The 26943-nt window shown below is 54.0% G+C and overlaps 7 protein-coding genes across 7 annotated transcripts; 1 reads left to right on the forward strand and 6 right to left on the reverse strand.

The window, feature by feature from the left end:
• Nucleotides 1–2155: 2155 nt before the first annotated feature.
• On the reverse strand, nt 2156–7579 carry BJ171DRAFT_307341 (uncharacterized protein). Its single transcript, XM_053107038.1, has 15 exons — nt 7327–7579; nt 6034–7176; nt 5579–5842; nt 5303–5419; nt 5169–5221; nt 4929–4998; nt 4716–4789; nt 4584–4608; nt 4371–4485; nt 4229–4247; nt 3979–4038; nt 3791–3858; nt 3546–3684; nt 3012–3387; nt 2156–2893 (listed from the first exon to the last, which is right to left on the reverse strand). Exons 2-15 carry the CDS (start codon nt 7112–7114, stop codon nt 2298–2300), a joined length of 3057 nt encoding a protein of 1018 aa, XP_052968902.1. The 5' UTR covers nt 7115–7176; nt 7327–7579; the 3' UTR covers nt 2156–2297.
• BJ171DRAFT_494883 (uncharacterized protein) lies at nt 7121–8376 on the reverse strand (the record flags this gene model as incomplete). Its single annotated transcript, XM_053110053.1, has 6 exons — nt 8327–8376; nt 8154–8205; nt 7955–8082; nt 7327–7831; nt 7274–7277; nt 7121–7172 (listed from the first exon to the last, which is right to left on the reverse strand). Coding segments are annotated over exons 2-4 (649 nt in total), but the record flags the coding sequence as incomplete, so codon positions are not given.
• Nucleotides 8377–8844: 468 nt separating this feature from the next.
• BJ171DRAFT_494884 (uncharacterized protein) lies at nt 8845–9580 on the reverse strand. Its single transcript, XM_053110054.1, has one exon. It carries the CDS (start codon nt 9560–9562, stop codon nt 8996–8998), a length of 567 nt encoding a protein of 188 aa, XP_052968904.1. The 5' UTR covers nt 9563–9580; the 3' UTR covers nt 8845–8995.
• Nucleotides 9581–10881: 1301 nt separating this feature from the next.
• On the reverse strand, nt 10882–11799 carry BJ171DRAFT_494887 (uncharacterized protein). The gene is made up of 2 exons (XM_053110055.1): nt 11579–11799; nt 10882–11548 (listed from the first exon to the last, which is right to left on the reverse strand). Exons 1-2 carry the CDS (start codon nt 11729–11731, stop codon nt 11183–11185), a joined length of 519 nt encoding a protein of 172 aa, XP_052968905.1. The 5' UTR covers nt 11732–11799; the 3' UTR covers nt 10882–11182.
• Nucleotides 11800–13151: 1352 nt separating this feature from the next.
• Nucleotides 13152–16550, forward strand: BJ171DRAFT_439714 (uncharacterized protein). The gene has a single exon (XM_053108030.1). The coding sequence runs from the start codon at nt 13179–13181 to the stop codon at nt 16449–16451; it is 3273 nt and encodes a 1090-aa protein (XP_052968906.1). The 5' UTR covers nt 13152–13178; the 3' UTR covers nt 16452–16550.
• A 706-nt stretch (nt 16551–17256) lies between these two features.
• On the reverse strand, nt 17257–22896 carry BJ171DRAFT_596969 (uncharacterized protein). Its single transcript, XM_053114716.1, has 6 exons — nt 22799–22896; nt 22415–22705; nt 22147–22300; nt 21697–22002; nt 17667–21103; nt 17257–17608 (listed from the first exon to the last, which is right to left on the reverse strand). Exons 2-6 carry the CDS (start codon nt 22688–22690, stop codon nt 17324–17326), a joined length of 4458 nt encoding a protein of 1485 aa, XP_052968907.1. The 5' UTR covers nt 22691–22705; nt 22799–22896; the 3' UTR covers nt 17257–17323.
• Nucleotides 22897–23429: 533 nt separating this feature from the next.
• BJ171DRAFT_494919 (MON1-like protein A-like protein) lies at nt 23430–26808 on the reverse strand. The gene is made up of 10 exons (XM_053110056.1): nt 26411–26808; nt 26221–26290; nt 25952–26038; nt 25714–25807; nt 25375–25489; nt 25123–25262; nt 24931–25012; nt 24506–24787; nt 24187–24401; nt 23430–23949 (listed from the first exon to the last, which is right to left on the reverse strand). Exons 1-10 carry the CDS (start codon nt 26559–26561, stop codon nt 23809–23811), a joined length of 1377 nt encoding a protein of 458 aa, XP_052968908.1. The 5' UTR covers nt 26562–26808; the 3' UTR covers nt 23430–23808.
• Between the last annotated feature and the right edge of the window lie 135 nt (nt 26809–26943).

Raw genomic sequence — 26943 nt, forward strand, 5'->3', positions numbered from 1 at the left:
CAACAACCGTGGAAGATCTCCGGTGGCGTGGAGTCATGTCAAGGACAATGAGACATCTACCACTGCAGGCCGTTTGTAGGCAACGATACTCACCACATCCACCCCAAGCGACCGCAAGGGTATTCATGCAGCTCCCTCTTGTCCATCTAAGGATCGACTGTATGATGTATATGCCTCCTCCGTTAGATGCCGATGCGGTGATGACATGCACGTTCGATAGATATCCGACAGAGCCGTATCCCAAGTAGAGACATCCACCATTTCCAGATCCAGAGGTCTTCAGACATGTAAAGTTGGTAAGGGAAAGCGTGCCAAAGTTGGTCACATATATCGGGCCTGTTCCTGTGTTGGATGCAATGTTGCTCATTCTCCCGTTACTGATGGTGAGAATCCCGGGGGCATATGCTGATCCCCAGTATGTGATTGCAGCTCCGTTCATGGAGTTTGTATTGATGTTGCTGACCGACAGGTTCGAGAGCTGGATGTTGAACGACCCGTACAGCACCATCTGATGGCACGCAAGGGTAAGTCCAAAGCGCTTTCAATTGCAACATCGGGTTCATTTGCAGCTAGAGCCGTGTGGATGCAGTGCCTCTAGACTTGCAACTTGACGGAGAAGGACAGACCACACGAACCACACGGACCACACGGACCAGACAGACCAGACAGACCAGACAGACCACACGGACCACACGGACCACACGGACCACACGGACCACACGGACCACACGGACCAGACAGACCGGAAAAATCCATAGCTTACCACGACCCCGAGTTGATGGCTATCGATAGATGGGCTGAGAGTGATAGAGTTGTGAAATACCAGATCGCTGCCCGTCGCAGTGGTGCCGTCGTCAGCCTTGATCAGCGTCACATCGAGATATAATGTATCTGTCGTTGGGCGGCGACGAATCAGCAAGTCGGTTAACCGACGCGGGCTATTGCGAAGAGAATCTCGGGACCAACAGCTACCGAGCCCACAAGGTTCAGACCCCTCAAGGAGCACATGATAGGCTCGAACAATACCCAAAAACTTGACGGTGTTCATCGTGAGCGAGCCCCCAGATTTGATCCAGAGCTGTCCGTCGCCGAGTATTGGTTGATGAGTGAAGCGGAATTCGAGTCAGTGTGATCGTCACATACATCCCAAATTCCGACGGCGATGGCAACAAGAGCGGAGACCCGAGGGAGCAAAACAGTCACGATCGTATTAATCAATGGGCCATAGCCGCTGAAAATGTTGCTGAGGTGAACAAGCCCAGTTATCAACACCGTGCGAAAAAGACTCGACGCCGCGATACCCTCCAAATACAATCAAGCCACCCGCGAAAACAAATCGCGACTTACGACACCCCCTGGGTGAAGCTCGGCGGTGTTTTGCACGTTTGCCATCGACGGGAACTGGGTGGCATTCGTGGGATCGCGATTCCCAGATCCACGGAAGGTGATATTTCGCAGAAACAGGTTGCCATACACGATAATTGGCGGACTGAAATGCAGTTTCTTAGTTGTTAAGCATTCGGAAAACAGTCGTGATCTGTATCTCGCCCCAAAACCTGCATGTGTCCCTGACGATTCTAGCACTATCCCTGTTGCTGCACTCGGGGCCGAAACCGGCGCCGTACATACCAGTTCACCAAGATACAGTTGGATATCGAAGCCGAGCTGCCCGATGACACAGTGAATGTATCGTGCATGTCTGGAATCGTGTTGCTGCACACCAGCGTCTGGTTTGGCGCTACAAGACATCCGGAAACAGGATCAAACAATGCCGTAGCATTGCGAACGAGCACCCAAACAGTTGCCGCCACGATCCAAAAGCATGTAGACGTGGACGAGCCAATGGCTGTCATGGTCGTCCCAATTGCTCTTGCTTGCAGTCTCTTTCCTTGGGCGGCCAATATTGCGGGTCAAGTGCGACACCCGCAGCTGAGCGCTTGGGATCAGCAGGCCCGAGTTTCAGCAATGCGTGCCCAGGATACGAGAGCAGAGTGTGACCCCGTCCGGTTGGTCCGGCGTGCCAATCACGAATGCACAGTTTGTTATCCCTATCCATTGGATTCATTCCCAAATGGCTATCCAGGCTGTGGTCAGCCATAGCCTTGCTCTACAGGAAGTATCGATCTATGATTGAAGCACGTAGCTCAATCCAAGAGCAGTGTATTAGCACTATAATTCTCATTTGAACTGAGCCACGATGCAGTGTGCTTCACATCGAATAGCCATCGGCTCAGTTCTAGGGCGTGACGCATCTTCGGGATCGACCGTATTCAGAGTCGGACTCTTGCGGGTGCATCTCACTCGCTGCGTCTACGGGGATCCGCATCCCTAATCTTGATTTTGCGTGTGCTCAAGCGCCGCTCAATCGTCTCGGCATGCGCTGTGAGCGCCGGTACATCCAAGCTTGTCGCTTTTTTAGGATCCTTCAAGTTACATCGGTCCTTGTCGATATCGTCCAGTCTCCTACCGACGCCAGACTTGCTAATGGAGTGCTCATCGCTCCTATCGTCTTGACCAGCCTTGAGTTTTGCCACCAGCGCTTTGCCCGCCCGTGAGTCCAGAAATTGGATTGAGAATAGCGTACAAAAAGGCGCCGCCATGAATATGAGCACAAATATTTGGATGTTGTCGACTGAGAACATGCTGAGGAAGTCGTCGAGGTCCTCCAAGTTTTGCGCATAGAACTGGATGATTGATGAACATGATCTCAGGAGCCCGACGGCACATAGACTCATCAGGATGGCTTCTTTCAACAGGTTCCTTGTCGAGACTGCAAAGGGGCTGAGTACAACGTACGGAACCAGCAGAACAAAGCTGTTGATGAACAGTATCACGCTAGTTTGATAGGCATTGCTGGTCGCAGTAGACGCAATCGTAATCAGAATGGCTCTGGCTGAGGAGAGTCAAACGGTCAGGCACCACAGCCCGAAGCAGCCTTCGGAGAGCTACTCGCTAAAGCAATTTGTTTCAGAACCTCGGTTTCTCACTCCAAAGCAGCACTGGAGACTTACTAAAGTGACTGTAAACAAAGATCCAGGCATGTTTCGCCCGTAGCTCTGAAAAAAACATGTAGTATATCAAATCCAGAAACGAAGCTGCGTTGGTGAAGCTTGCTTGCGCCCCGGCCTGTTGCAGGCGCAGCCTCATCGAAGTTCTTCCGATGAACCATATCAGAAGAGGGTAGACGATGATGGTGATTGCAAGGACTGTGATTGCGATGGCTGAGGCTGTGACGTGGCTTCCCGTAAAGCACTGTTCCGATGGGCTTGAGCGCATAAACAGCGATCGATTCCCGTTCGGAAGCGTCACTGACACGCAGTTCACTATCCAAAGCGACATTGCTATCAAGGGGACGAATGAAATTTCGACCAGATGCAGGGTACTCCACTATTTTGAAGTAAAGAGGCGATGCAATCAGTTTATGCAGCAAATACGGTACGGCACGGACCGATACTGGCCAAGAGATCTTGGTATTGGCGGAGAGGAACAAGACTTGATTGAGGCAGGAGTTCATTTCCTATTGCTCCATCATCGCGAGCACCTACCCGAAGGGCGGATTTTATAGATCGTCCGTGGCACCAGAAGCGTGGTGTGGTCGCTATGCCGGGAACAAGCACATCGACTACTTGCACAAACAAGTTAAGGAACACGACGAGGCCAAGAAGCAGAGCGACCCATGTGTACCTTACCATGGAGAGTGATACATGTCAGATAAATCGACAGTTCACAAGGAAAAGTCCTATCCGAGGCATTCAAGTACAACGAGTTGTGCACATGACTGAACACTCACTTGAACATCCCCTTGAGAGAGCCAGACAAGGGCACAAGAGCTGCCGATGCCGGAAAGTCCAGATCGAACTGAAAAAAGCAGCAAGATGAAGCGAAATGCATATTAAAATTGATCCTCGATGAGATGTTTGGCCCTTACTGCCGATGACCTGGCGCGTAAGCCACAATTCGAGTCGCGCAGTAGCATACACGAAATATGTGCAAATAGGTCATCCAGTCATCGGATCCATATGACATCAATGAGCACGCCTGAGGAAATCGAACAAACAATGTCAGTAACTGACTCCCATTCAGTGGATAGCCAGGCCCCGATCGAGCCACAGCCTCAAACTGGCTCATCATTGGACAATAGCTTGATGCCATCAAGTTCACCAAGCTTGGAGTATTCACGAAAGATCTTGACATATGAGTATTCGCGAGAGACTGCATCAAGACCGACCTGAAGGAAAAACCAGATGCTACCATGAAGTAGGAACAAAGTCATTGAGCGTAGATATATTAGCAAAGCCATCGATCTGGGTATCGGAGTCGGATGGCATCCTGGATCGCTTGCCGATGCACAATAATAAGTGTGTACATACTCGTTGATCCATCGCAGGGGCTTTGGAGGAACCAGAATGGTACAGATGATGTAGCCAATCGATCCCAAGACAATATACACCGCGTAGTGTATAGATTCTTCTGGGTTGTATGGAACTATCAAGGTATAAATCGCGCAGCCGTTTGTTAGCCTCAGTGCATATATGCTCGAGGGCGGACCATGCCGAATATCGATACAAATACCAGATACTTACCACATTTGTATCCCCAATAGTAGCTCTTGCAGTTTCAGCCCGATTTGCATTCGTATGCACAGTATCCAATCAGCCATAAAACCGTAACACAGCACTCGATACTCGAAGCACGATATCGGGTGGTACACTCACAGACGCCACACAATCCGCACACAGGAATCCGGCCATATTCGCCGAGCAGACGTCCGAATCCGATCGAGCGCAACCTGTTACTCGAATGCACAGAGAGGGGTAGTAGACGCATTAGTATCGACATCCATATCTGCCTCAGCATTTGTATCGGCCCAAACATCAATATCAACCGATTTGTCGATTCGGACGATTCAACGCTGTCGCTCAACTTACCCCCGCTAACACAGCACGACTGAGGGAGTGGACAAAGTTGAAAGTACGGTTGCCCACGACTGTCCATCGACTAAAGAGTTGGGTCGGCAAAGTTCAGTCGAGTGCACAGATGAAATAGATGACGGTGCCGTCATAGGGCAAGACCATATCATCGCTATGATTCGCTATGATTCGCTATGATTCGCTATGATTCGCATCTAGCCCTGCTCCAGCCACATGATACACTGCAAATATACATGCCTGATAGTAGCCTGCCATGGCTTTGATGCCGGATCCACCAAGGCAGACAGCGCCTGCGGACCACATCCGAGAACGACATCAGCTTAGGAACATATCCAACACTGTTCTCGGTGCCTTCCGGATTCATATCATACCATCTGGGCACGCCAAGCACGGCTGCTTGGTGGCCGCGATCGAGTATGTTCCCTTGCTGCAGAGTACGCAATTCTGGGATATTCCTGACGCCACCATTCCATATCCAGCCTCGCACACTAGAATCGTCGATATTCAGTTGGGTAAATGAGACAAGGCGAACAAACCCGAGTCAACTGCTGAAAGAAGTTATGCACCATTGCAGCCGATACTCTGTATTGTGAGGCCGGACCTGTGATGAAATATGAATGCCAGCGCCGCAGACTCCACCAACTTACCGTGATCGACCGTGACATTGAAAAGTGGCCATGACTCAACACCGTTGATGGGAACAATACCAGATATTAGTGCTGCGATGATACTGTAGTTTCCGATGCCGGATTGGATCGCCAGATCGGTGAAGTTGACCAACTTGGACGACGTAAGGATGGCCTTGGTAGTTTCGCCAGACAGCGGCACGGTCAAATTTGAATTGGAGTTGACCCAGGACGAGCCATTGGTCGCACGGATAACCATGATGACAGGCGCAGCCAAGTTTGTATCTGCAACCGGGCACAGTGAGCATCAGATGATTGAGAAGATGGAAGCCCATTTCCAGCAATCGATATAGGCTGCCTTGGTGATTCAGCGGCACTTGGTTGCGACTTTGAATCTCTGCCGACCAGCGGTGACGACGATGGAGGAATCCATCCAGTTGTTCAAATAGCAGCTACCCGATGAAGTGTGGTATTACCTGCAACGTTTCCGAAGGCGTCTATGGCTTCGACTGCAAACCATGGAATCAATGAGCTCAGCCCGATACTCTGCAAGGGGGTTGTCCAGTTCTGGTTTGACGTCCTCAGATACATCGGCTCCGATTTCATATCGAGCTCGGATGAGAGAAAGCTGTATGCAGGATGCTGCTGGAAGCTGAGCGCAAACGGGAGATTCACAACAAAAAAATCGCCAGAGCCGCGCAAGTTGTCTTGCGGATGGCTGATCGTCAGATCCATTCCTTGAACGATATAGAACGCGCTGCCGAGCTCAGCAACATTGCCGCCAAAATAAACTGGATGGTTGATGATGAGGGATGTTTGGCCACCAAGGAAGATAAAGCCACCGTTGGCACTGGCATTTGAGGCAATCGACGTCGTGCTGCCGCCAGGCAGAAAGGTTATAACGCCTGTGCCTTTGACATAGAGCGCTCCGCCATTGTTTGCTGTCGTGCCTTCGATCCAATTGATGCCGGCAAAAGTTAGATTACATCGGCTGACTGGATCAGTACCAATGAGACCTATGGCTCCGCCGCTTGTCGCGACACAATTGATTAGAGAAGAATCTTGGAGCACGAGCTGGCCGCCGTATGCCACGGCCAGACAGCCACCGGTCTCGGTGGTGGAAGCCGTGTTGATTGTGGAGTTGATGACGGCGAGCGTATTGGGGCGGTTGGGATGAGAGGCTATATACGAAAACACGGCACCTCCCATGCCGGTTAGGGTCGACGTGTTGAAGAAACGACAGTCAATCAATGTGCTGTTGGAGTCTGTCAAGACAATTGCACCGCCGTCGCCTTGGGATGTGCTGGAATATACCGAGACATTCTGGAAAGTAGCAATCGACAGCTCCTGTATGGATGCGAACCCGCCTTGCCCTCCAGACAACACAGTGTTGAAGATTGAGTTATAGACCTTCATCACGTCTCCTTGCCAAAGATAGAACACACCGGCTTCTTGGGTGCTATACGATCCCTCGACATCAAGGCGGTTGAAGATCACCTCGGCATTGATGTTGAGGAAGAATGAGCCGCCTGTCTGGGCAGTCACATTTCGGACCATGACGTCCTGGACAATCGATGGATTCACAAAGCCACCCAAACCGTAGGGCGACTGTATATAGCCTGTGGGTTGAGAACGGGGCAAACACAGTTACGGTACACATCACGCAGACGCTGCAGCGGGTTTGCACATCAGGAGCGACTTGATAAGCATCATGCCGAGCCCCAAGGGGTCGCAATGGCGGCCGGCTGGCTGCCGAACAGGGGCCTCACATCAATTCAGCTCATCCAACGTGTCCACACGCCGTTGGTCATAGCTTGCTAGACTCAATGCGCAATCTGTCCGTCTTGTGATGTTGAACATCGCCTTACCGCAGCAGCCCCAGGTGTCGGCGATCAGGTTCCTACAGGATCCTCCCAGCCACTTGACCAACGCAAACTCAGTGAAAATGCCAATGCCGAGCGATGCGTGGCTGTTGGCGATGTGGAAGTTGGTGAGTATACCGACCGATCCGACCTCGAGATAGACACAACCTCCACCAGAAAGCGCCGAGCAGCTGAAATTCGTCATAAACATTTTGGCGTTGTGGGTTCCAAAGAAGACCGAGGAGCCGCCTGACGAAACAACATTCCGGACCGATCCCACAGTGATGTTCATGGTGCCTTGGCCATTGATGGCTCCCCAGTAGGTCACGGCAGCGCCATTTTTGGAGCTTGTTGAGATGTTCTGGACCGAGAAGTTTGTGATGTTCACGTATACTTCGCCATAGAGGACCATCTGGCGGGGCATCCGATGTCGGTGAGGGCGGTCATGGGTTTTGTCGAGGCAGCAACATTTAATGGACTTGGCTTGATCCCAGCATGTGCAGGCGGCGCACTGCCTCAAAAGGTCTATGCTTACCACAACGCCAAGTTGGTGCGCATCAATCGCCGCATTCAGCGGAATGGCGTTGGAAACGTGCAAGTCATGGGCCGAGAGAGATGCACTCTGGTCGACTTTGACGAGGGTGGTGTCGAGATATATGGTATCTGTTGCGAGAGAGCAGTCAGAAACGGCGACGACTCAAGGCCCTTGATGTTCAAGGGGCATCTGGAATTACCTCGGAGCGCCACCGCCCTCATCGACGCTGAGCCACCGGACCGAACCCAGAGCTTGGAGAAAGTAGTTGGCGTGGAAACGAAGGTCAGTGCGATACTCACAATTCGATCGCGTTCCACGGATGCATCGAGTCGGCTTTGGCAAGAACCCTCGAGCACTTGCGGCGATACTCACCACGGCCCCAGGATGAACATCGGCCGAGAACTGGACACCAGGGACAGTCGGGAACAGACTCGAGTTGGACGGATCGCGTGTGCTGAGACCCCGGAAGGTGACATTCAGCAAGCTCAGGCTGCCATACACCACGATTCGCGGACTGACTCCCGAGACGGCCGATGCGGGAGGCATAAAAGCGAGTCAGTATCAAGCCGGCGAGACGTGAACAAAGCCATCTGTGGGCACCCACCAGTTGAATAGGGTGCAGTTGGAGATGGTAACGGTTGTGTTTGCGGGGACGGTGTACGAAGCCGTGGTATTGGGAAGCCGAGGGTCGCAGACCAAAAATCGGTTGGGGCTGGCGGCGCATCCGGCGACGGGATCGAAGCCCTGCGCTGCTAGGCGCCCCAAGAGAGCCACGAAAAGCAACAGCCATAGCGCAGAAGCGGCTGTAGGCGGGATTAAAGGCATCGTGTCAGCCCAGCAGAGAACAGATGGAGGAGGCCCGCGCACAAAGCGGTCTGCAATGGCATGAAGCAGGAGGAACACCAGAGGCAGATGAGCTTTGGAAGCCCGCGTTTATTTTACTATGGCGCCTTTCTTTGGGGTTGGCGGTAAGCCCTGGGATATGGCCATGAGGAGCGGGCTGCGGGGTGAGGGCACCCATAAGGATCGCAACAGAGGAAATCAGGCCCGGTCAAAGTACAGCCTGACGACCTTGTCGACCTTGGGGGTCTTGACGTGGATGATCTTGATCTGCTCGGTGCCCTGGATCTCCCAGGTGGCCGAGATGACGACTCCCTTGGCCTCGTTGCGGTTGACGATGCTAAGCTTGCCGTCCTCGGTGAACTTTGCGACCGTCAGGAAGGCGAGGCCCTGGTCGCTCTTGATTTCGCGCTCCTCGCCATCGCAGACGATGACGCGGGTCTTGAAGCCGCCGATGGGCAAAGGAATGTTCTCAGTGATGCTCAGGCCCTCCTGGACGAGGTTGATTTTTGGCGAGAACTTGGATGCGGCCAGACGCAGGAGGTAGGGGACCTCCTGGGCCTCGAGGATGACCGAGTTGTCATCGGACTTGCTGCGGTTGAGCTGCCAGTCGCCAGTAAAGTCAACGGTCGCCATGTTGCTGGATGGGTTGTGTGGAGGAGGAGGAGCAGAGGCAGCAAATCGCCGGACGTCCTCTGGCGGAGACGCACATATAAACGAACGGCGACTGCGCTGGTCCCCGGATCTGAGGCTGGGGCACGGGCACATGTGAAAAGTGTGGCTTGCGGCCCATTGTATGGACGCATTCGATCAGGCGGCTGTCTGGTGGCCATTGGCCTTCCAAAACGCACGTGAACTCGACGATCTGACGGGGGCTGGCCAAAAAAACCAACCGGATTGGCATGGCAGACGGGGGCGATGCAGGAGAAAGCCTCAAGAGGATGGTACCCTGTATTCAGGGAGGAAATGGGACAACCCATTTGTCAGCGTAGTATGCGACGGCATGCGTCTAACTATGCCATAAGAAATAGAGCAGATCACTTTGGCAGCCTCCGAGTGAAGACCACCGGTCGCAGTGCAGCGATGCGGAAATCGAGGGTGCTGTGTTTGGCCATGATTGCGATGGGTGGGTGGGTGTATTCAGGTCACAGAAAAATCTTGTCATGGCTCAAAACGGGGTGTCCCATTTCATTTTGGAAACGCTGTAATCCAAGAGGAGGGCCGAGTCGATGACACTGTCTGGAGGGAGAAGCTCTGGGACAAGATTGAAGAGCGCACCCCATGTACGATCACCCTCAGGCTCTTGAAGGCCATGTTCGACGATGTGAAGATTCAAGTCGTTAGCAAGAGCCGTCGGTCCAATCCGGTCTGGCTGCACAAGGGACTGATCCAAGGATCGGTGCTGAGCCCGCTGATGTTCAGCGTGCTCATCGACGACCTCCCTGGGAAACTCCGGGCAGACGGTGGAACGACCCTAACCACCACCCGAGGACGAGCCGTCCAGGTCAACTCACTGTGGTTTGCCGACGATGGGGTGCTCATCTGCCGCCCCAACCAGACCCAGCGCCTCCTCGACATCTGCGAGGCCCACAGCATCGAGAATCGATACCAGTTCTCGCCCCCGAAGTGCGAGGTGATGTTCACCGAACAGCACCCAGAGAAGGATGCCAAGGTGTACCTGTACGGCAAGGAGCTGCCAGTCGCCAAGGAGTTCCGGTACCTCGGAGCCATCGTCGACATCAACGGCTTCAGGATGGACCGCCAGATCCAGAACCTCACCCACAAGGCTAGAGGTGCCGCCGACAAGCTGGTGAAGCACGAAATGAGTCTGGGCCGATACTCGGCCAAGACGGTGACGAGGGTGTTCAAAACCTTCGTTCGGCCCATGCTCGAGTATGGACTGACCCTCGAAGTGCTCACGAAGCAGCAAGCCGTGATACTCAGACGAGCACAGATGCACTGCCTGACCCGACTCTTCAGACTGGTGCGGAACACATCCTACGGAGCGATGCATCTCGGATGCGGGCTCATCACCCTGCCCAACCGCCTCAAGCAGCGACACGATTGTCAGGTCAAACATCGCGCCAGGATCAATATCGCATCCTTGTCCCGATTGAGACAGTCCATTTGTCATCATGACAGCTGGATACCCTCCAGATGATGTTTTTTTTTTTTTTGTTTCGGTAGCGCACTTTGATACCCTCCAGATGTATGGACACTGCAATCCCCATCCGCCTTAAAAGCAGGCCGCTTCGTCCCTTTGCCCAGCCCTCAGTCTTCCTCACCTTCCGCACCATCGATCCGACGATACCCCCGGCTATGCTCACCGCCACCAGCAACCAACTCTATTCCTGCCCTGCCCACGGCACCGACCACGATCTGTTCCTCTCATACCGTGCCCAGACTGATGCCGACACTGTCCAGGCTCTGAAGGAGGTGCTCACCTCGGTCGCCCTCCGTCGATATGGCAAACCCCTCTCCGTCTTCCACGATGTCGACTGCCTCAACAATCCCAGCGACCCTCCAGCCAGTTCTATCAGTGCCCTCCCCACCAGCAAAGCCGTCTTCCTGCTCCTCAGCAAGGCCTCGATGGACATGATGAAGGACAAGACCAAGAATGGCCAAGAGGACAATGTAGTCCTTGAAATCAAGACCGCCCTCGATCTCAAGGATGCCAAACGCTCCCTGCCTGTCCTTCCCCTCGGTATCGCCACCAAGGAGACCAAGGATGGTGTCGATGACTTCACTCCCTTCCTACCGTACATGGTGTCCCTCCCCGACGACCCTGCCTTTGCCCCCCTCAAGCAGACACTCGGCAGAGTGAACCAGATCCAGTCCTTTGGCTTCCGTCCCGACCAGATGCACAAGCGAGTCTACCGCCTCCTCAACCTCGTCCATCCCATCCCACCCAACATGGATCTCATTACGGTCATCCATCGTAAATACTTTTGCGACTCCAAGTTCCGATTCGATCCCGCCCACCTCGACACCCTGCTCAAGCAGCTCACCCTGACTGGCCGTGCCGTCATCTCTGGCATGGGTGGCATGGGCAAGTCAGTCCTCGCCGTCCAGATCCTGTTCTTCATGATGGGCATTATGAATGCGAGCAACAAGGAAGACCTCCTCGCCATCAAAGCCGAGACCATCGGCATCAAGCCGCAGTACCGCGAGGTATTCTGGATCAACTGCTCGACCGAGTCCACTGCTATCGATGGCCTCATCGACATGTTTGATGGTGCAGTTGAACCTGACGAGATCAAGGAGCATGCCTCAAAGTTCCTCGCCAACACACACGGCTATCTCTTGGTGCTCGACAATGTCGATGACATCGGTGTGGTCGACTCTGTGTTTGAGCACTCCAAGTCGGTCGGGTTCAGCGGCGATGTGGTGGTGACGACCCGGCTGGCCTCGCTGCCTCCTGGTGCATTCGCCATTGCACTCAAGGCCAAGATCCCTGGATACAAACATGACCCACTCCGTCTGGGCAACTGGGACGACACAACCACACTCGACTACATCATGTCGTCGTCACCAATGATCGTCGAGAGACTTGTGTCGGACGAAGCCAGGAAATCCCTCGACAGCATCGTGGCCAAGATCAGCGGATATCCACTCGTCATCCAGACATTCATGACGTTTGCCGAGAACTACGACACTCCCCTGTCGGAGCTCGAGGCCACGTTTGCAGGAGCATTGGAGCTGCAGGATGGCGAGGACGACACGCGGTCGTCGCTCAAGGTGATTGTGGATCTGTCGCTGGACTCGCTGATGAAGCGAGGGGATGAAGGTATCGAGGCAGCCAGGCTGTTCGGTGCCCTCAGTCTGGTGGCGCCGACCAACATCCAGTTTGAGTTGATCAAAGCGATCGCACAGAAGATGGAATTCAAGACTGAAGGTGAGTTATGAGTGGATCGAAGTGCAATCAATGGTGCCAGTGCATGGATGCATGGAATTGATCAGTTTCCTGTCCACAGTGACCGATCTGATCAAGATGATGGTCCAGAGCGGTCTCCTCCGAAGTGGAGCCGAGGGACAGTACTCGACCCACTCGCTCACCCAGCAAGTGGCTCGAGAGTATGTCCAAGCACACGATCATCTGAATGCCGAAGAAATGGAGGATGCAACGGGCAACACACTGCTCGGGCTGACGAACTCGATGGATCTCAAGGCACAAACCTTCGCCGAGCATCTCGATCAGTACGCCGGGGTGACAGTTCCAGATGTATATACAAAGGAGTTTCATCACCATATCGAATTCCAAGTTGCCAAATTGGCCCAAGAGAAGCCACTCTTCGCCAAGGCCATGAAAGCATACAAGAGGATTTTGGAGCGATGTGTAGTGCTCTATGGCACCCACGAGCATCCCTTGGTTGCCACGACGCTCATGAATATGGGCTCGGTGGCAAATAGCCAAGGGCGCTTGGACGAGGCACTCGCCTTCTATCAAGAGTCACTCGATATCTATGTCAAGATCTATGGAACCCGCGAGCATCCCGATGTTGCTTCAGTCCTCAACAACATGGGTGCAGTGGTAAGATCCCAAGGACACCTGGATGAGGTCTTTGCTTTATACCAAGAGTCCATCGATATCATGGTCAAGGTCTACGGTACCCGCGAGCATCCCGATGTTGCCACGGCCCTCAACAACATGGGTAGTGTAGCAAGGGACCAAGGGCGCCTAAGCCAAGCACTCGCCCTCTTCCAAGAATCCCTTGATATCAAAGTCAAGGTCTATGGCGCTCGCGAGCATCCCGATATTGCAACGACTCTGAGGAATATCGGTACTTTGGAAAGGGTCGATGGTCGTCTGGACGATGCATGTGTCTACTTCCAAGAGTCCTTAGACATTTATGTCAAGGTCTATGGTACTCGCGAGCATCCTGATGTTGCCGCGACTCTCAACGACATTGGTGCAACTGTCTATAAACAAGGACACCTGAAGGAAGCGCTCGCCTTCTACCAAGAGGCACTCGATATTCGAGTCAAGATCCATGATACTCGTGACCTTCCTGATGTTGCCGGAATCCTCAACAATATGGGCGGTGTGGCAAGAGACCAAGGACGCCTGGGCGATGCACTTGCCTTCTTTCAAGAATCGCTTGATATCATGGTCAAGATCTATGGCACTCGCGAGCATCCCGATGTTGCCGGAATCCTCAACAATATGGGTGAGGTATCAATATCCCAAGGACGCCTGAGTGAGGCACGGGTCTTATTCCAAGAGTCCTTAAACATTTATGTCAAGGTTTATGGCACTCGCGAGCATCCCAATGTTGCTGCAACCCTCAGTGGCATGGCTAGTGTGGCAAACAAGCAAGGACTTTCGAAAAAAGCACTTGCCTTGTACCAAGAGTCCCTTAGTATCATGGTTAAGATTCATGACACTCGCGAACACCCCAGCATAGCAATGATCCTCATCGGAATGGGCAAAGTGGCAATTGATGAAGGACGCTTGGGTGAGGCCCTTGCATTATACCAAGAATCCATCGATATCATGATCAAAGTCTATGGTACCCGTGAGCATCCTGGTATAGCTTTGACCCTCAGCGACATGGGTAGTGTGATGAGTCTTCAAGGTCGCCTAAACGAAGCACGCGCCCTCTACCAAGAGTCCCTGGATACGACGGTCAAGATTCATGGCACTCGCCAGCATCCCGATGTTGCCACGATCCTCAACAACATGGGTGACGTGGAAAGATTCCAAGGCCGCCTGGACAAAGCACTTGATCTCTTCCGAGAGGTGCTCGAGATCAATGTAAAGGCTTACGGCACCCGTAAGCATCCCAGTGTTGCAACGGCTCTCATCAACACTGGAATGATATTTATTGACCAGGGACGCCTGAGCGAGGCACTCGCCCTCTTCCAAGAGTCCATCGACATCATAGTCAAGATCTATGGCACCCGCGAGCACCCCCTTGTTGCACAGGCCCTCTGTTGCATAGGAATTGTGAAATTTCAACAGGAACGCTTGGACGAAGCGCTCGCCTTCTACCAAGAGTCACTCGATATCTCTGTTAAAGTCCACGGCACCCGCGAACATCCCGATGTTGCACAGGCCCTCAACAACATGGGTAGTGTGGCAAGTTCCCAAGGACGATTGGGCGATGCACTTGCCTTGTACCAAGAGTCGCTCCATATCATGGTCAAAATCTATGGCACCCGCGAACATCCCGATGTTGCACAGGCTCTCAACAACATGGGTAGTGTGGCAAGATCTCAAGGACGATTGGGCGATGCACTTGCCTTGTACCAAGAGTCGCTCCATATCATGGTCAAAATCTATGGCACCCGCGAGCATCCCGATGTTGCTCGAACCCTCAAAAGCATTGGTGCAATGACTGAATCCCGAGGACTCCTGGACATTGCCTTCGCCTTGTATCAAGAGTCACTCGATATCACCACCAAGGTCAATGGCACTCGCCTGCACGCTGATATTGTCACGATCCTGAGCGATTTGGGAAATATTGCCAGCAAACAAGGGCGCCTGGACGAGGCTCTCGCGTTTTACCAAGAGTCTTTCGATATTGCTGTTCATGTTTATGGCACTCGTCAGCATCCCGATGTTGTCAAAACGCTCAGCAGAATCGAAGAGATTTCGAAATTCAAACATCCTGTTGATACAACAACCGAACTTGATCTATCCTCAACACCCCAGATGGTCGATGTCCAAGGCACCAGCACCACCCCTGATGAATTCTCAAACCTGATACATAAGGGTGGCATAGCACTTCTACAAGGTCGCTTGGTGAGGGCGTTCACCCTCTATCATGATTCACTCGATAACGCTTCCAGGATCCATGGTACACGCCAACATCCTGATGTTGCCAAATCCCTCGAATTCATGAGTCTGGCAGCAAGGTCCCAAGGACACCTTGAGGAAGCTTTGGCTTACCTCAAAGAATCCCTTGACATCAAGATCAAGGTCCATGGTACCAACCAGCGTGAAGATATTGCATGGATGCTCCACCAGATGGTCTATTTATCGAGAGTATTGGGTCACACAACCCAGGCTCTCCAATATGCCAATCAATGTCTTGATATTTACCTCAAACTCTATGGTACCCGTGAGCACTCCTCGGTGGCTGGCATCCTTGATGAGTTTGGATGGATTCACTTTCTTCAATCCAACTTCGCCAAAGCACTCGAATACCACACAGAGGCCCTCGATATTGTCACGAGAATCTCAAACGATCCAACAAGAGCTCAAGAGGCCGAATTCCTCGTTGGCTGTGGTGTAGACCTGATCCAACTCGGCCAGCTCGACGATGCCCAATCCAAACTCGAGAAATCACTCGAGCTTCTCAGAACCATCCACTCCACGACCGATAATGCCTCTGTTGCCCATGCACTGTGTTGGCTTGGCGATCTTCGTCGACTCCAAGGAAACGGCGACGATGCCCTCATCCTCTATAACGATGCCATGTATATGGTGAAGCGACTGTCACGACCTTCAAACCCAATAATCATTCCTCAAGCTCTCCATGGCGTTGCAATCATCCAAAGATCCAGGAAGCAGTTTGATGCTGCTCGGGATTCCACAACCAAAGCCATTGATATCCTTCTCGAGCGTGCTCTCAATCATCCATACCTTCAGCAGATGAAATCCTTCTCTATCGAACTGGGCAAGGGGATTGGATCAAGTGACAGCTCGAGCTAGTGTTGGTTGTTGGGAAGATGTGGATCGGCATAGTGCGGTGACGATCTAGTAGTGTTGCTGCCGCTTCGCCGACTTGAATACATCAGTCGCTACCTCTCAGTTCCATTCGGCTCAGCGGGCGATATATACCACGCAAGTTCAATCAACAGCGAAGACGAGGGAATAGATACGGTCATCATGGGTGAGTGGGATTGAAACGTGGACAAAGCTGAATATGCATCCGTCAAGGAGTTCCTGGGTTATCGATCGTATATTGGGCCTCCATCTCGCTGATTGGGTATTGCGAGCCAGCCGAGAGGCGCAAGGCCTGCTCCGATCTCTTGCAGTGTGGGGTGTCGGGCATCGTCAAAAGCCGCCTGGTATTCGGCCCTGGTCGCTGGGTCTTCGAGCTTCCTCAGCGTCCATTAACTCGGTCGGCATATCAACCAAGATATCGACGACGACGCCATCCTCCGGTATCGCAAGTCCGGCAACCAGGGTTACAACACGCCATCAGAGGGATCAGGTCTCTTGGCGAGTGGCCCTGGTAAGACTTTCCGACGGCCATATCGCCCCACCAAGTCCGATTCTCTCGCTGCAAATGGGAACAATTACACAAACACAACTCGTCCTGCTGATTCGATTCGATACTACCCTCTGCTGCCGCCGCACTCTAGCTCGGCCTGAAATATTACGGCTTTGGCCATAGGCGAGACGCGCTCTTGGTCTCGCAGCAACGACCTCCGTGGTCGGGTCTCAGTTGAACGTAAGCGGCAGAGACAGGTGGAAGCTAATGCTAACATTCACTTGGTACTGAACCACTGTATCTATACCATCGATTCAATCGATTGTATTACACGCCAGTACTTTACTCGGATATGTTCGTATTCTTGTTAACGAAACCACTTGGCCAACCCTTTGGGTCGGGCGGCTTCAATCCTTCTCGCCTCTTCGGCCTTTCTCGCCTCTGCTTGGGCAATACTCTCTGCCTCAGCCGTTTTGGCTTCTTCTGTCAATCTCGATCGCTCTTCGGCAATTCGGGCTTGTTCTTCGACATGGGCTGCCACAGTTGGATCAGCATAAACAGCGGCGGCGCGCGCTTGGCTCTCGGGATCGGGCGAACCACTGAGATATCTGGCGAATGAGAGCTGTGTATTCAAGCTGTGGAGGTACATGGGCTGCTGAAGTGTTAGTGAGGAGTTGTGTGGCGTGGAATGCGGGAGTGGCTGGGCTTACCAAGATATGTCGAACAGCCTCATTACTGGGTCGACCGAGATACGGCGGAATCTTGGTGGCGTGAACACCGTGGCGGATCCACAGTGGCTGGTTGTCCCAATCGACTTCGACCCACTCGGACGAGGAAAGTGGCACTTGGCGGGTGGACGGCGCGACAAAGTTAGCTGGATTCCCTGGGGAGCGGACATAGTCGCTGCCTTGGCGGACCCAGACCATTCGGCTGTCGTCCTTGAATTGACGGGAGAGAATCGATTTGCCGTCGACCGAGATGACCACTGAGCTTACGCCATCTGTATGTCCCCTGAGGGTGTGCATCAGTTGGCCCGTTGTGGCATCCCACACCTTGATTGTCTTGTCGCTTGATCCAGAGACAATCAACCTGCAGTCAAGCGAGATGGCCACAGAGTTCACGATTCTCCTGTGCCCCTTGAGGGTGTGCTTGATCTGAGCAGTAGTGGCGTCCCAGACTTTGATGGTCTCGTCACTCGAGCCAGAGACAATCCATTTGCCGTCGGGCGAGATGACCACGGAGTTCACCCACTGGGTGTGTCCCTCCAGGGTGTACTTCAACTGGCCTGTTGCGGCATCCCACACTTTGATTGTCTCGTCGCTCGAGCCTGAGGCAATCCACTTGTCATCGGGTGAAATTGCCACAGAGAGCACTCGGTCTGTATGACCCTTGAGGGTATGCTTCGGTTGGCCCGTGGCGGTGTCCCAAACCTTGACGGTGTGGTCACTTGAGCCAGAGGCTATCCACTTGCCATAAGGCGAGATCGCCAGGGAGCGCGGCCAGCCTTGATGTCCTTCGAGGGTGTGCTTCACGCTGAAGGTAGCCGTGTCCCAAATCTTGATTCTGTTCCGTACCCCACCATCCACAACTGCCACAAATGTGCCATCGGGTGAGATCACCGAGTTCATTTCATTTGCTCTGTGATTAGTGAACGTATTCTTGATCTGCCCGGTAGTGGCATCCAGATGTTTGATCGTACAATCGTACTCGACCACCACAATTGTCTTGCTATCGGCCGAAATAGTCACGGCGGCAATGCCAACGTGCCTTGTTAAGGTTCTCCTTAACTTGCCGGTAGCGACATCCCACAGCTTGATGGTTCCGTCATTGATCCACGAGACAAACCAGGCACCATCTTGTGAAACAGAGACCCAACCCACTTGTTTTGTATACGCTTCAGTCGATTGGACCGGGCTGCCCCAGGTGGGTGCTGGACCGGCCGTGACCAGGAACGGGATCTTGTCCTCAAGTTGATCGGCATATGTCTTGTAGATCGCCGTCTCCTTCGGTGTGAATGCATATCCCGAGTTGTACACCTGTGGTGCACTCTTGATTATTGGATCGGCAAACTCGCGGATGAATCGATACGTGTCCTTGACCAGTTCCTTCGTGGTATCGTCGACGACGGTGCTGGGTGCCTTGTCGATCACTCCTCGGAGCACAGCCAGTTGCTCGATGATCGACTTGACCACATGTGTGAGCGACCCACACTCGAGCCAGTAAAAGGTGTGTGTTCTCACAAGCTGTGACAGAAGGCCCGCCAGTTCGGTAAAGATCGAAGATTCAAAGACGTGTGTGGACATGGCAGCTTCATCCTGGATTCCGTGAATGAAATGGGTAACCCAGTGGGCGACACTGTATCGCAACGACGGTGTGATCTTGGCTGCGACCCTGTCCTCGAGGTCAGGGATCTTGTCGTGAAAGTCGTAGATATCGCAGATGTTGATCACTGGCTCCTGCGCCAGGATGCGGGACAGACAGCGGGTGGCAAGGACGAGGTGGAAACGACTGAGTACATGAAATGGCTCGCCCAGCGATGCCTCGCCCAGCAGGAACGAGATGACAGTTTTGTGATCAGCGTGCGGGTTTGGCACGTTGTCATCACTGCCCAGTGGGTTCAGAACCGGGGCCAACAGCTCGACCACACTTATGACAGTGTCGAGAGGGATACCAAAGAGGTCGGCAATGACCACTGGGCTGGTTTCTCCCGCTGCGAGTGTGATCGCGGTCACGACGACTCTGGTCTCGACCGGGTGGAGGAGGTCCCCAAAGATTGCTCTGAAGGTCGCGAGGAGGACAGGTGATTTGGCTTCGTCATCGAGAGGTACTTCCATGGGAACCAAGAAGGATAGGCTCCTGTTCCCCCTGCGGATGCGCTCGGCAAGCAACATGGCTTCTTCACTCTTCCGTGCGTCCTCACGTTCAGCAGCCTCCTTTCTCTTCTTGATTTGGTTCTCGAGGGACTCGAGTTCATTCAAATAGCCTGAAATGCTGCCAGAGGATTTTGACGCTGCTGAGTTGCTGGACAGCTGCGGCGTGTCTGTGCTGTTGTCCTGGCTGGAGCTGACTGGGACTGGCGGCTTGCTATACAAGCACGAGGGTATATCTCCTTGGTTTGCGACAGCGGGATCGGCGAGTGGTGAGATTCTTGAGATGCGAGGAGGAACAATACGACGAACAGAGTCGCTTTGAACTTGCTCTGGTATAACTGTGACTGCTCCTGGAGCGGCGATTGCAACAACAACTCTCTCTTTCCAGTCGCTGAGCCGAGCCATGACGGCAGCGATGCCTGGGCGCATGGCGGGATCTTGGTGCCAACACAGTTCGATCAGATCTCGGATGTCGTCGGGGATACCATCGAACTGCTTGGGGCGAACTCCTCGAAGGACAAGACGCTCGACGACACTCTCCTTCATCTGCTGGCCATCGGCGGTGACCCAGATGGGCTTGCAGTCGTTCATGACTTCGTAGACGATGATGCCGAAGGCGTAAATATCGGTAGGCATCGACGACCCAGCCAGCGTTTCTTCATCGAGCATTTCGGGCGCCATATAGTCAAGAGTGCCGCCGGCTGGCTGATCGCGGCGGGCTCGGTTGGCGGTGGTCGAAGTGTGTTTGGTTCTGGCCATGCCAAAGTCGGTCACGACGGCGTGATATCCGACATCCAGCAGCACGTTGAGGGACTTGAGGTCGCCGTGGACAATGTTATTGCCGTGGAGATAGGCCATGCCCGAGGCGATTTCGTACAGGAGGCGGACCTTCTCGCTAAGAGGACGGGGATTGGGTGCGGTGACAAAGTGGTTGTGGAGGGTGCCATTGGGCATGAACGGCGAAACCATGAAGGGTTTTGTTGCGGTATCGCATGCACCGAGGAGTGGAAGGACATGTGGATGACTGAGTCTGTGCCAGATGCCGATCTCACGACCAAAGTCGGCGAGCTCGTTCTGGTTGTAGCCTCGATAGAGCTGCTTGACGGCGACAGGGGCGCCATAGTATGAGGCAGTGAACACCTCGCCAAAGCCGCCGGCTGCTATCGGATCGACCGAGCGGCCGGTGATGGCATCCTCGGGGATGTACCACGGTTTCTCGGCCATGATTGAGGCAATTGAAATGGTCGGTGGCCGGCGAAAGATGGACGGGGCGACACCTGGCTGGAGGGCCGGCTCAAATCTTGCGTTTGCCACCCAGGAGCAGCGCCACCGACTCTTGGTGGCGGTGATTCAATGGACAAAGGAAATTGGCGAAGCCACACTCGAACCAGCCTTGTGCTGTCGAATGCGGGGAGATCTCGCGAGGCTTGGGAGGCACCGCCACATCGGCTTGTCGCTGGGTGCTTGGCCAGCCGCGGAACCCTCGACCAGATCGCCCGGACATCCTGATCGAGTATCATATGATGAATCGCGAGAGGCATTCTCTAGTGTTTCTCGAAGTCAAAACCGCTTCGTTTCTGTCCCTCGACACTCCAGAGGACCACGGGTTTAGATATTCCCATCGCTTACGACCCTGCTTCTGGATACAACACTGGGAACTCTGATACCTTCCCCTTTCCCTGTTGCTCCGCTCGCTCTCTCGCTTTGGTTGATGAGCGTGAGAACCAGCATGAATTGGGCTTGGTGCGATCCCAGAGTGAGGACACAAGGGATCGTTAGCGATCCAGAGAGCCGCTCCTGGCCTGTCCACAAGCTTCGTCGCATAGTCCACTCCGATGGACACACCCGACGAGGCTGCCGATACACTTACAGATCGTAAAGACAGATCCCTTGAGATAGAGGTACTTTCGGTGGTTGACAAACTCGGCCACTGCACATCCGCAGACGACCGAGCCCAGCACCGTCGACCAGCAGATGCGCCAGGCTTCCTTCCGCATCACCTTGGCCGCAAAGTTTTCCTCGGCCGAGATCTTGGCCCCCGACTCGAGCGTGGCTGCCCTTCTCAGTGTGTAGATCATCGCCGCTGCCGCTGCCACCTCAACCAGGAACCAGTAGCCGTAGAGCAGTATCAGTGCAATAGCCGAGCCGCTGGCGCTTGCATGGCCGGAACAGTCGCCTGTGTCGGGTGGGATATCAGCTTCGAACACAGCCCAAGCCAACCCGAGTCAACCTGAGCAGCAGTGTCGCTTTCGTTGATGCCACCCGGTTCATCCAACGAACGGCAGTTGAACAAAGCATGGCCGGCACGCAGCCTACGCACCCGATAGATTGTAGGACGTCCAGATGTATGCATGATAGAGCAGCAGCGACAGCCCCGCGGCTGCGAAAGTTATCTGGACAATGCGTGCATGTCGCATCCGCGGACACGAAATCAGCGTCGCTCGCCAGGCTATAAAGCCAAACTTGAACATGTCCTGTCGCATGAAATGGGGCCGAGTCGCGAGATTCAGTATATGGCAACAGCGGAAACGACCCGCATCGAATGGCCAAGCTCGACCTGGCAACGCCGCTGGATAGCCAAATGTCACCTTGAACGAGAATATCATGTCGCTGGCCCAGTAGAGCCATGTCGTCTGGCAGAGCGATGCCGAAGCCCACATCGGAGCGATCCAGACGAGTATTTCGGCCAGGCAGTCGCAGTACACCATCAAGGTGACGAGACTGCGAAAGTCTTTCGTGTGGATCATCCACCGGTCCAAAATGATGATAATGAGGAGAGCGCAGAAACTCGGAAAGCCCGAGTCAGTGTCGGTTCGGTTCAAGACAGCCAGGGTGGCAGCATCGTCGATGGCGGTGGCGTTCATGCCAGATGTCGAGCTCTGTGGCGGTTGAGCCGGGAGTAGTGCTGGTGAGAATGCAAGCCTTCCACCGATGCAGAGCAGAGCAGAGCAAACCTTTGCATGTTCTCGAACCTGTGTGCGATTGGTGTGGATGGTATCCTCGGATTCCTCGTGCGAATGTGACGGAGCCGATAGCGGAAAGCTGGAGGCGAACGGGGAGATAAGTTGCCCTGCCAGGGAGAAGAAGAGCGGATGAGCCGCCGCCGCGCCTAGATGCCAGTGGAAGACGGAAGCTGTGACGAAACAGAAGAATCAAGCATCATCTGCCGCGGCCGGATTTGTGGCAATCGTTTGGTGACAATGCTGCAAGGGACACCTCGCCATTGGCTTCAAGTCTCGACCAAGTGGACAATGCTTTGGGTCTCGGTAAAACTACAACGAGATGCAGTTGGCTGCGTTCTGAATAGGCTGAATCAAATCTCAGGGTCATCCAGACACAATATCCCGAATCAGAGACAGCATTCCCGCAACGCCTGTATCGACCACCTCACACGACAGCTGCAACGAACTCCCCCAATCATGCCGGCTGATATTGGATCTGAGTATCCGATTGCGGGTGGATATGGTCGGTACACCGCAACTCGCCGATCACATTATCGCCACAGCCAAGACCACGGGCGCCATGTCCAGCTGATCATCGCCCAGTGGGAGCCAAGGATGTTCCGGCCAAGAAGAGCTCGCTATTGGAGCTCAACTGTCAAAACAGTGATGTAAAGCGTGTTGGAATAAACTGCGGGGCACGCCATCCGTTCTAATCGGATCATATCATACTCGGCCAGCAACGATCGAGTGGGCCAAAGCACCTCCCTCGGCGTCCGTTCCATGGAGTCTGTCCACGACCCCGATATCCCCTCGGCCGAGTCGACCACACCAGTCAACCCATAGTAGCCACCCACTTGCTGAAGCGTCCCGTTTCGTTCCAAATGTGCTGCAATGACCCGATGGGGCACCATTGAATGGATTGGTTCAAGCGACTTGTTCTCTCTTGATTGAGCTGGGGGTGGGGAAGGTGCGTCTCGCTGAGGGAGAATCAAAACAATGTTTTGGCAACATGACTGCACAAGGAATGGAAGATAATTACTCTAGAATACAACAGCACGGTCGAGGAAGACGAGCTCCTCGTGCGCCTTGATCCACTTCTGCAGCTTCTGGGCGATCGAGATGGCATCGATCTTGGTTGCAAATGGATCTAGAGTCACGTACAGCTCGCTCTGCTGGGTGATCTGTTTGTCATGAGGGTGTAGGAGGCTGTTCGTATCAGCGAATCACCAGCAAGTAACCGTCCGAGACATTGGGGCCGAGAGGCAGCCACCCAAATGGCGCTACCAAGGCAGCGGCTTGACGAGCGGACGAAGCTGCTGATCGTCGCATTTGATAATCCGCACTGGATTGCCATTCGCGCCCGCACGGCTTGCCACTTTGTCCAGGCGGCACCACCCTTCGCCCGACGCAAGACTTACCCATGCAAGAACGGACTCGGACTCTGCCGCAAAATAGCCGACCTTGACTCCAAACGATGCCTCATTCGACCTGGCGTGTGAATACTGATACAGTCTCAGGAGCCTTTCGTAGTCGCTGCTGTTTGTGTACGGCGGATTGCGGCTTGCTTGGATGTACTGCATGAGGGCCTTGGATTTGTACACAAAGTGACGCAGGCCGGGGATGCCGACGTCCTCTGTAGTACCGGGAAATGACAGCAGCATCAGAGCAGTCGGGAGCAGAGCCATTCAGTGGATAGCATCGCTATGGGCGACTCTGACACCCGGATCAAGCACTTACTCAGAGAGTACGTTTTCTCGTACAGCGAGCCCTCAAGCTGGTCCGCGAGTCCCGGCTGCTTGCTAACTCCCTCGACGATCTCGTCCTTGTAGGCGCTCATGGAAAAGAACGCATCGCGATCGTTGGAGATGAGGACGAGATAGAGCTCGGAGCTACCGATGAACGAGACATAGGCGTGCAAGAATCCACGCGAGTGGAAATGCGGCAGACAGATCGGTGTCCAACTCTCAACCGACTGGAAGGACGTGGAGCTTGTGACCATATTCGTAATTAGCCGAATATCTGGGTGGAGGCGGGTCAAACCGAGGCCGTTAGCGTTATCCAAACACAGAGTGGCAGCATTACGAGCCACGCGCGGAGTGAAACTCATGCCCCAGACAACCGGCTTTCGGATACATCGATACAGCTCGCTACATGCCTCGTACCTGTCGGGTGCAGGGTATGCCGCTTTGGTCGTATGAGAGTAACAAGGCGGTCCCCGGCAAACATGGCTCCAAAGAGCAGGCTCTGATCACAGCGGAGGCATTGGTCACCAGAAAGTTGGAATGGCGTTCTAGAGCGAGTACTCAATGGGATGCAGACAACTCCCGCTTGCTCGAGATTCGTGCACCTCGTACCTGTGGTACATTCGCCGAGAACAACTTGCCAATCTGCTCGCGGAGGCCGCGCTCCATTTTGACGCATTCTATCGCCTCTAAGCAATATCCAGGACTCTGCAGAAACTGATCGGCCATGTTGTCGAAAAACGTCTCGGTTCCTGTGTGGAGAGATCGTGCTGTCAGCATTCGAGACTGGAAGGAATCTATGTTGGCAATGGCGATCAAATGGCACAACGGCATGGACCCGAAACCACAGCAAGGGCCACACACCCATGAGCAAACGCCTCAGATCGTAGTTTTCGCGCTCTTTGAAGATTTTTTCCAGTTGAGACTGCGTCAGGATGAACAAAATCTGGTTGTAGAGGTGCTTGAGCTGGCGTCGCAGCTAGGATACAAAAGTGGTACGGTGAGCAAGATATGCTCGGACAGGATTACCCGATGCACCCGAATATCAATAGATAATATCTCGGCACCAACAGGCAATGCCCTGCCACGAGTAGTGACTGTTCGAGCGGAAGTGGCCGGCATTCAGTACCGAGGACCAAATCCACAATTGATACCAACGCAGTCGATATCAACGCCGCTCTGTGCTATGGAGATACTCGATACCTGTGTTTCCGATTCGCCCGTCGACGAAACCGCCACAAGGTACAGCGGTCCGCCTCGCAGAAAGACGTATCTATGGGTGCCGGCCTCGACAGATCTGCAATCACACAGCGACAGCCACGCCGTAGAGTGAGTTATCAGGATCGTCCACATGCATATGACTCCACTCTGCGACTACGATCGCACGAACAAGCCGACGGCAGACAGACAGACAAGGCGTCAAAATAGGCTGCATCCTTACTGCAGCTCATCGTCGTCGGTGGAGTGAAACGAGAGGATCGCCTGCATGACGCCCATGTGGCCAGAGAGCTTGGACTCGTCACCGTATCTAATGACGCCGAGACAAATGCACGGACGAATCGCAAGTCATCCGTCAGAAATAAAGGCAAGCATGAATACCGTGCACCAGCCACGATTGACACTGGACAGATTGGCGGTGACTATTTGGATTGCATGGGTGAGTGGGAGGGGGGGACAGGGATGGGGCAATATCAGAGACCCAAGCATTACCGGCAGTAGATAGGCTTGCCCGCATGGCTGAGGATGAAAAAGTTCTTCTTGAAGTCCAGTCTCTCCCCATCTAAAGCCAACGACCCAGAGGCGTTACGAACCACAGGGGAGATAGTCGAGTTGCCCGAGGACCAGGAAACCAGAAGGTCCCTCTGTGGCGGCACAATCGCCCCAACACCTGTTGCCTTACCTGAGGCCACAGCAGTGCGCTTGGCGTCGCTTTCACTCGCACGGTTGCTGGAGATCATCGATGACATGCGCTTGATGGACGTCGATGGCGGCGGCGGCGGGGGCGGCTGGTCTGCATCCAGTCGATGATGCAGAGTATTGGAGTGCGGCATGGGCGATAGGGAGTGGCGGTGCGAGATGCGGCCAAGGGAACGACGCAGGACGGAGAGCAGTAGAGCCGGGACAGATGCGTGAGTGGGAAAGAACCAGAACCGATAGGCGCAGGGCAGGGCAGGGCAGGGCAAGAAGGCCGACCGCAAGGGGAGGCTGGGTGGATGGTGGCGAGCGGCAGATGGCTGGCAATGTCGCCATTGAGACCATGCGAGTTACGGGTGCGAGCACCCGCTGGGCGCTCGGGCTAGATCGGAGCGAGCCAGTGTCTATGTATCGGCGCCGACTCGTCCCTCGAATATCCAGAGATCCGAGTGCCGGCAATACAGATGCCCCTGAGGTTTTCGGCAATCCAGTGCCAGACGGAATGCGATCGAGTCCGTA

The sequence above is a fragment of the Polychytrium aggregatum genome, assembly GCF_025602895.1.
Source record: "Polychytrium aggregatum strain JEL109 chromosome Unknown BJ171scaffold_9, whole genome shotgun sequence".
In the NCBI taxonomy this organism is placed as follows: domain Eukaryota; kingdom Fungi; phylum Chytridiomycota; class Chytridiomycetes; order Polychytriales; genus Polychytrium; species Polychytrium aggregatum.